Source organism: Cotesia typhae, unplaced genomic scaffold, assembly GCF_013202065.1.
Source record: "Cotesia typhae breed Kobodo isofemale line unplaced genomic scaffold, CoteBio_Ctyphae scaffold_61, whole genome shotgun sequence".
Taxonomy (NCBI): domain Eukaryota; kingdom Metazoa; phylum Arthropoda; class Insecta; order Hymenoptera; family Braconidae; genus Cotesia; species Cotesia typhae.
Genome location: NW_027423779.1, coordinates 289,503 through 298,650, shown reverse-complemented (window position 1 = coordinate 298,650; position 9,148 = coordinate 289,503). Strand labels below are relative to the sequence as shown.

The window sequence follows — 9,148 nt, the reverse complement described above, 5'->3', positions numbered from 1 at the left end:
ACTTTCGAATTTCACGAAATAATTAGCATAATCGTGATTAATAGGTCTTTTCCAAGCGAACTATACTATTTCGACCCCTCAACAACCCATAGAAACAAAGTTATGCAATCGACTGTTTCCTGCGCCGAAACGTACCAAAATTTTATTGTCGAATTTCACGAACAAATTATCATAATCATGTCTTGCGGGTCATTTCCAAGCGATCTAGACTATTTCGACCCCTCAACAACCCATAGAAACAAAGTTATGCAATCGACTGTTTCCTGCGCGGAAACGTTCAAAAATTTAACTATCGAATTTCACGAAATAATTATCATAATCGTGATTAATAGGTCTTTTCCAAGTGATCTAGACTACTTCCAACCTTACAAATCCCGTAATAGCAATGTTATGTTATCGACTGTATCCTGCTCGGAAACGTTCAAAAATTTTACTTTCGAATTTCACGAAATAATTGTCATAATCGCGTCTTGCAGGTCATTTCCAAGCGATCTAGACTATTTCGACACCTCAACGACCCATAGAAACAATGTTATTCAATCGATTGTTTCCTGCGCGGAAACGTTCAAAAATTTAACTATCGAATTTCACGAAATAATTATCATAATCGTGATTAATAGGTCTTTTCCAAGTGATCTAGACTATTTCCAACCTTACAAATCCCTTAATAGCCATTTTATGTAATCGACTGTTTCCTGTTCGGAAACGTTCAAAAATTTTACTTTCGAATTTCACGAAATAATTGTCATAATCGTGTCTTGCAGGTCATTTCCAAGCGATCTAGACTATTTCGGCACCTCAACGACCCATAGAAACAATGTAACTCAAACGACTGTATCCTGCTCGGAAACGTTCAAAAATTTAACTATCGAATTTCACGAAATAATTTTCATAATCGTGATTAATAAGTCATTTCCAAGCGATCTAGACTATTTCGACACCTCAACGACCCATAGAAACAATGTTATTCAATCGAATGTTTCGTGCGCGGAAGCGGTCAAAAATTTAACTATCGAATTTCACGAAATAATTGTCATAATCGCGTCTTGCAGGTCATTTCCAAGCGATCTAGACTATTTCGGCACCTCAACGTCCCATAGAAACAAAGTTATGCAATCGACTGTTGCCTGCGCGGAAACGTTCAAAAATTTAACTATCGAATTTCACCAAATAATTGTCATAATCGCGTCTTGCAGGTCATTTCCAAGCGATCTAGACTATTTCGACACCTCAACGACCCATAGAAACAATGTTATTCAATCGACTGTTTCCTGCGCGGAAACGTTCAAAAATTTAACTATCGAATTTCACGAAATAATTATCATAATCGTGATTAATAGGTCATTTCAAGCGATCTAGACTATTTCGACACCTCAACGACCCATAGAAACAATGTTATTCAATCGAATGATTCGTGCGCGGAAGCGGTCAAAAATTTAACTATCGAATTTCACGAAATAATTATCATAATCTTGATTAATAGGTCTTTTCCAAGTGATCTAGACTATTTCCAACCTTACAAATCCCTTAATAGCCATTTTATGTAATCGACTGTTTCCTGCTCGGAAACGTTCAAAAATTTTACTTTCGAATTTCACGAAATAATTGTCATAATCGTGTCTTGCAGGTCATTTCCAAGCGATCTAGACTATTTCGGCACCTCAACGACCCATAGAAACAATGTAACTCAATCGACTGTATCCTGCTCGGAAACGTTCAAAAATTTAACTATCGAATTTCACGAAATAGTTTTCATAATCGTGATGAATAAGTCATTTCCAAGCGATCTAGACTATTTCGACACCTCAACGACCCATAGAAACAATGTTATTCAATCGACTGTTTCCTGCGCGGAAACGTTCAAAAATTTAACTATCGAATTTCACGAAATAATTGTCATAATCGCGTCTTGCAGGTCATTTCCAAGCGATCTAGACTATTTCGGCACCTCAACGTCCCATAGAAACAAAGTTATGCAATCGACTGTTGCCTGCGCGGAAACGTTCAAAAATTTAACTATCGAATTTCACCAAATAATTGTCATAATCGCGTCTTGCAGGTCATTTCCAAGCGATCTAGACTATTTCGACACCTCAACGACCCATAGAAACAATGTTATTCAATCGACTGTTTCCTGCGCGGAAACGTTCAAAAATTTAACTATCGAATTTCACGAAATAATTATCATAATCGTGATTAATAGGTCATTTCCAAGCGATCTAGACTATTTCGACACCTCAACGACCCATAGAAACAATGTTATTCAATCGAATGATTCGTGCGCGGAAGCGGTCAAAAATTTAACTATCGAATTTCACGAAATAATTATCATAATCGTGATTAATAGGTCTTTTCCAAGTGATCTAGACTATTTCCAACCTTACAAATCCCTTAATAGCCATTTTATGTAATCGACTGTTTCCTGCTCGGAAACGTTCAAAAATTTTACTTTCGAATTTCACGAAATAATTGTCATAATCGTGTCTTGCAGGTCATTTCCAAGCGATCTAGACTATTTCGGCACCTCAACGACCCATAGAAACAATGTAACTCAATCGACTGTATCCTGCTCGGAAACGTTCAAAAATTTAACTATCGAATTTCACGAAATAGTTTTCATAATCGTGATGAATAAGTCATTTCCAAGCGATCTAGACTATTTCGACACCTCAACGACCCATAGAAACAATGTTATTCAATCGACTGTTTCCTGCGCGGAAACGTTCAAAAATTTAACTATCGAATTTCACGAAATAATTATCATAATCGTGATTAATAGGTCATTTCAAGCGATCTAGACTATTTCGACACCTCAACGACCCATAGAAACGATGTTATTCAATCGAATGATTCGTGCGCGGAAGCGGTCAAAAATTTAACTATCGAATTTCACGAAATAATTATCATAATCGTGATTAATAGGTCTTTTCCAAGTGATCTAGACTATTTCCAACCTTACAAATCCCTTAATAGCCATTTTATGTAATCGACTGTTTCCTGCTCGGAAACGTTCAAAAATTTTACTTTCGAATTTCACGAAATAATTGTCATAATCGTGTCTTGCAGGTCATTTCCAAGCGATCTAGACTATTTCGGCACCTCAACGACCCATAGAAACAATGTAACTCAATCGACTGTATCCTGCTCGGAAACGTTCAAAAATTTAACTATCGAATTTCACGAAATAGTTTTCATAATCGTGATGAATAAGTCATTTCCAAGCGATCTAGACTATTTCGACACCTCAACGACCCATAGAAACAATGTTATTCAATCGACTGTTTCCTGCGCGGAAACGTTCAAAAATTTAACTATCGAATTTCACGAAATAATTATCATAATCGTGATTAATAGGTCATTTCCAAGCGATCTAGACTATTTCGACACCTCAACGACCCATAGAAACGATGTTATTCAATCGAATGATTCGTGCGCGGAAGCGGTCAAAAATTTAACTATCGAATTTCACGAAATAATTGTCATAATCGCGTCTTGCAGGTCATTTCCAAGCGATCTAGACTATTTCGGCACCTCAACGTCCCATAGAAACAAAGTTATGCAATCGACTGTTTCCTGCGCGGAAACGTACCAAAATATTATTGTCGAATTTCACGAACAAAGTATCATAATCATGTCTTGCGGGTCATTTCCAAGCGATCTAGACTATTTCGACCCGTCAACGACCCATAGAAACAATGTTATTCAATCGAATATTTCGTGCGCGGAAGCGGTCAAAAATTTAACTTTCGAATTTCACGAAATAATTATCATAATCGTGATTAATAGGTCTTTTCCAAGTGATCTAGACTATTTCCAACCTTACAAATCCCGTAATAGCAATGTTATGTAATCGACTGTTTCCTGCTCGGAAACGTTCAAAAATTTTACTTTCGAATTTCACGAAATAATTGTCATAATCGTGTCTTGCAGGTCATTTCCAAGCGATCTAGACTATTTCGACACCTCAACGACCCATAGAAACAATGTAACTCAATCGACTGTTTCCTGCGCGGAAACGTTCAAAAATTTAACTATCGAATTTCACGAAATAATTATCATAATCGTGATTTATAGGTCTTTCCAAGCGAACTATACTATTTCGACCCCTCAACAACCCATAGAAACAAAGTTATGCAATCGACTGTTTCCTGCGCGGAAACGTACCAAAATTTTATTGTCGAATTTCACGAACAAATTATCATAATCATGTCTTGCGGGTCATTTCCAAGCGATCTAGACTATTTCGACCCCTCAACAACCCATAGAAACAAAGTTATGCAATCGACTGTTTCCTGCGCGGAACTGTTCAAAAATTTAACTACCGAATTTCACGAAATAATTATCATAATCGTGATTAATAGGTCTTTTCCAAGTGATCTAGACTATTTCCAACCTTACAAATCCCGTAATAGCAATGTTATGTTATCGACTGTATCCTGCTCGGAAACGTTCAAAAATTTTACTTTCGAATTTCACGAAATAATTGTCATAATCGCGTCTTGCAGGTCATTTCCAAGCGATCTAGTCTATTTCGGCACCTCAACGACCCATAGAAACAATGTAACTCAATCGACTGTATCCTGCTCGGAAATGTTCAAAAATTTAACTATCGAATTTCACCAAATAATTGTCATAATCGCGTCTTGCAGGTCATATCCAAGCGATCTAGACTATTTCGACCCCTCAACGACCCATAGAAACAATGTTATTCAATCGACTGTTTCCTGCGCGGAAACGTTCAAAAATTTAACTATCGAATTTCACGAAATAATTATCATAATCGTGATTAATAAGTCATTTCCAAGCGATCTAGACTATTTCGACACCTCAACGACCCATAGAAACAATGTTATTCAATCGAATGATTCGTGCGCGGAAGCGGTCAAAAATTTAACTATCGAATTTCACGAAATAATTATCATAATCGTGATTAATAGGTATTTTCCAAGTGATCTAGACTATTTCCAACCTTACAAATCCCTTAATAGCCATTTTATGTAATCGACTGTTTCCTGCTCGGAAACGTTCAAAAATTTTACTTTCGAATTTCACGAAATAATTGTCATAATCGTGTCTTGCAGGTCATTTCCAAGCGATCTAGACTATTTCGACACCTCAACGACCCATAGAAACAATGTTATTCAATCGAATGTTTCGTGCGCGGAAGCGGTCAAAAATTTAACTATCGAATATCACGAAATAATTGTCATAATCGCGTCTTGCAGGTCATTTCCAAGCGATCTAGACTATTTCGGCACCTCAACGTCCCATAGAAACAAAGTTATGCAATCGACTGTTTCCTGCGCGGAAACGTACCAAAATTTTATTGTCGAATTTCACGAACAAATTATCATAATCATGTCTTGCGGGTCATTTCCAAGCGATCTAGACTATTTTGACCCCTCAAGAACCCATAGAAACAAAGTTATGCAATCGACTGTTTCCTGCGCGGAAACGTTCAAAAATTTAACTATCGAATTTCACGAAATAATTATCAAAATCGTGATTAATAGGTCTTTTCCAAGTGATCTAGACTATTTCCAACCTTACAAATCCCGTAATAGCAATGTTATGATATCGACTGTATCCTGCTCGGCAACGTTCAAAAATTTTACTTTCGAATTTCACCAAATAATTGTCATAATCGCGTCTTGCAGGTCATTTCCAAGCGATCTAGACTATGTCGGCACCTCAACGACCCATAGAAACAATGTAACTCAATCGACTGTATCCTGCTCGGAAACGTTCAAAAATTTAACTATCGAAATTCACGCAATAATTGTCATAATCGCGTATTGCAGGTCATTTCCAAGCGATCTAGACTATTTCGACCCCTCAACGACCCATAGAAACAAAGTTATGCAATCGACTGTTTCCTCCGCGGAAACGTTCAAAAATTTTACTTTCGAATTTCACGAAATAATTAGCATAATCGTGATTAATAGGTCTTTTCCAAGCGAACTATACTATTTCGACCCCTCAACAACCCATAGAAACAAAGTTATGCAATCGACTGTTTCCTGCGCCGAAACGTACCAAAATTTTATTGTCGAATTTCACGAACAAATTATCATAATCATGTCTTGCGGGTCATTTCCAAGCGATCTAGACTATTTCGACCCCTCAACAACCCATAGAAACAAAGTTATGCAATCGACTGTTTCCTGCGCGGAAACGTTCAAAAATTTAACTATCGAATTTCACGAAATAATTATCATAATCGTGATTAATAGGTCTTTTCCAAGTGATCTAGACTACTTCCAACCTTACAAATCCCGTAATAGCAATGTTATGTTATCGACTGTATCCTGCTCGGAAACGTTCAAAAATTTTACTTTCGAATTTCACGAAATAATTGTCATAATCGCGTCTTGCAGGTGATTTCCAAGCGATCTAGACTATTTCGACCCCTCAACATCCCATAGAAACAAAGTTATGCAATCGACTGTTTCCTGCGCGGAAACGTACCAAAATTTTATTGTCGAATTTCACGAACAAATTATCATAATCATGTCTTGCGGGTCATTTCCAAGCGATCTAGACTATTTCGACCCCTCAACAACCCATAGAAACAAAGTTATGCAATCGACTGTTGCCTGCGCGGAAACGTTTGTTATGTCCAAGGGCGTTTAAGTGGTAGCGTAAACGGTGGAGGTTTGGACTAACGGCTTAAAGAATACGCAACGGAGTTTTTAATTCCGTTGTTTTAATTATTTATGTGGGACGTTTTCGACGGACGAATTTACCACGCCTTCGTTTGAGACTGATTACGGAATTTTATTAAGAAAAGGTGTACTTACTCTTTGCAGGATTTTTAATTATTACCGGATCCGTGATTCCGGGGCTGCTGTTAGCGTCTTTTCCTGGGTTGGGCCCTCTGATCGGTCCTTGCGGCGGATAGAGTAGGATGGATTGGGCTGCTTATTTTTACGAAATGAATTGATTCGAACATATTTCACTTCTCTTGACATTTATTTTTATAGACACTAAAACTCTTACACTTTACCAAATATGAATTTTAACGTAATTTAATTAAATGAATTTTATTAATTTGATTGAGCTAACGTCCTCCAGTCCCCCGTAGGGTAAAGTGCGCAAAACTAGCTTTTAAGAAATTTTGAATAACTTAATGACCGGATTCTCGCCTAAGTGCAGAGCAAATTAGAACTTGGAGATTCCGGTTCTTTAGGATTTATTTACTGGCCGAATTCTCGCCTAAGTGCAGGGCAAATTAGAACTTTAAGAATGCGACTCTCTAAGATACTTAAAATTAGTACGTGGCCTGCCGGTTAAACCGCGTCCAAACTTCCTTTAAGTGCAGTGCAAATTAAAGCAAAGGACTCTACAAGGCACGGGCCCGTCAATTAAACGCGGAAGTCGAATTAATTAACAAAAGACCAGGAGCGGTCTCCGTTTCTCGTTTTTAAATGCTCGCGGTGCTGAGTTTGCAGGAGTCCCCGCTATTCAACCAGCAGTCACGTAGCTTCTATTTTATTGTGGCTTTCGCGCATGGAGAAGTCTTCCATCTGCGCGGCTGATTTAAATTTAAAAGAAAAAATTTTCGGGTGGACATAACATTCCCCGGAAAAGCGAAAAGCTGGTATAGTTTTTCGGTTTTCCTATGGCCACCTTCCCCATAAGCGAGAGCCACTTACAAATTTTATTTAATGTATTTTAACCTATTAAAAGAGTAATGAGTAAAGTCATCTGGCGCGAATATTTAAATTTAAATTTATTATTTTAATCTCGCGCTGCATAATATGCTGACGGGTGACTAATCCTTCTCGCCTCTCGATTTCGCGAAGCCGTGTCGAGTGTCAGTATCGTCTCAGCAGTGAGTAGCGTGAGTTCTGATTGTCGCGATGTATTTTACTGGAAGGAATTTTGAGGGGTATGGTACGTGGTACCAAATGGCCGTAATGGTTCACGGGGAGAAGGTAAGTTAAATTTTGATGCATTCAGTGGGAGAAGGAATAGAAAAAGTGAAGGAAAGGAGAAGAATAAATAGAAAAGGTACCCTTCTCATAAGAAAATATGTATATAAAAAAAAATTTTTTTTTTTTTTTTTTTTTTTTTTTTTTTCTAGGACATAAGAGCGGGCATTGAAATCTTGGAGGCTTTGGCACGTCCGGTGAATCCAAGCCGGGCGTTGCTTTTGGCTTCTCGATTCATGGACGTGTTTGGTCCACTCCCTCCGGAGATCGTGGAAGCGGCGACCTTTTTCTGCCTGCAAGGCGCCGAAGGTTTAGCGGGATCTTCGGATCTTGAGGAGATGGTGTGCCCCAACAGCGAGGACATCGGGCGTTTGAGGATCGCCTTAATTGAGGCGATCTTCAATGGTTTGGTCACCATGACGTGATGGTAAGTCATTGTAAAATACTTCACAAGTTTTTCTTTGGAATGCCTACTTAAGCAGCATTCTGATTGTTGGAGATTATTTTATCTTTTGTTTGCTTCTTTGTTGCAGGCTAGGCGTATTGAGTGTCATCGGTCGCGCGAGAAGAGGGATTTATATTTTTTTTTTTTTTTTTTTTTTTTATAAATAAATTTATTTTTAAAAATAAAAGGTATTCTTCTTCTCTTTATTTTGTCTCTCTCCTTTTTCTCTATACCCTTTTCCCATCTCTTAATAATAATGATAATGATAATCATAGTAGTTATGACGAAAAGCAAGAAGGTAAGTAGAATTTGGATTTATACGGAAGAAAGTAAGAATAAAGTGAAACAGGAATTAAGTGAAATAAACAGATAAAGAGAAAGAAAGAAAACAAAAGTGAAGTCCAAAAATAAAAGGAATAATTTCGATTAATAAGGATAAGAAAGGAAAAAAATTTTTTTTTTTTTTTTTCTGGAAAGGTGGTACGAGAGGAGGGTAGATATCGGTACATGTATATAATGATATTCGTATATGTATGTACGTGTGAGTTGTGTGTGGAGCATGCATTGAAGGCGGCACGGTTGTGGTGTAGTAGGCGTGGCTTACCGAGAGGCGACTGTAATTGAGCGAGTGTCGGTAAGCTACTTTGCTTGATGTAGCAGTTCTTTTATAATTACCGCTAGAGGACTCCTCCTGTTCTCTTTCTTACTTATACTCACTCTTATTGAATATTGAGTGTTTGAAATAAGGATTTTACAAAGAGAAACAAAT

General features: G+C 37.6%; 1 protein-coding gene across 2 annotated transcripts; it reads left to right on the top strand.

Annotated features, from left to right (window-relative positions):
* The first annotated feature begins 7,624 nt into the window (after nucleotides 1–7,624).
* LOC141537154 (uncharacterized) lies at nucleotides 7,625–8,798 on the top strand. Of its 2 annotated transcripts, XM_074257998.1 has the most exons (3): nucleotides 7,625–7,937; nucleotides 8,087–8,361; nucleotides 8,468–8,508. In XM_074257998.1, exons 1-2 carry the CDS (start codon nucleotides 7,863–7,865, stop codon nucleotides 8,357–8,359), a joined length of 348 nt encoding a protein of 115 aa, XP_074114099.1. In that variant the 5' UTR covers nucleotides 7,625–7,862; the 3' UTR covers nucleotides 8,360–8,361; nucleotides 8,468–8,508. The 2 variants fall into 2 exon arrangements, with proteins under 2 accessions (XP_074114099.1, XP_074114098.1); XM_074257997.1 differs by having other exon boundaries at nucleotides 7,633–7,937; nucleotides 8,087–8,798.
* The last annotated feature ends 350 nt before the right edge of the window (nucleotides 8,799–9,148 follow it).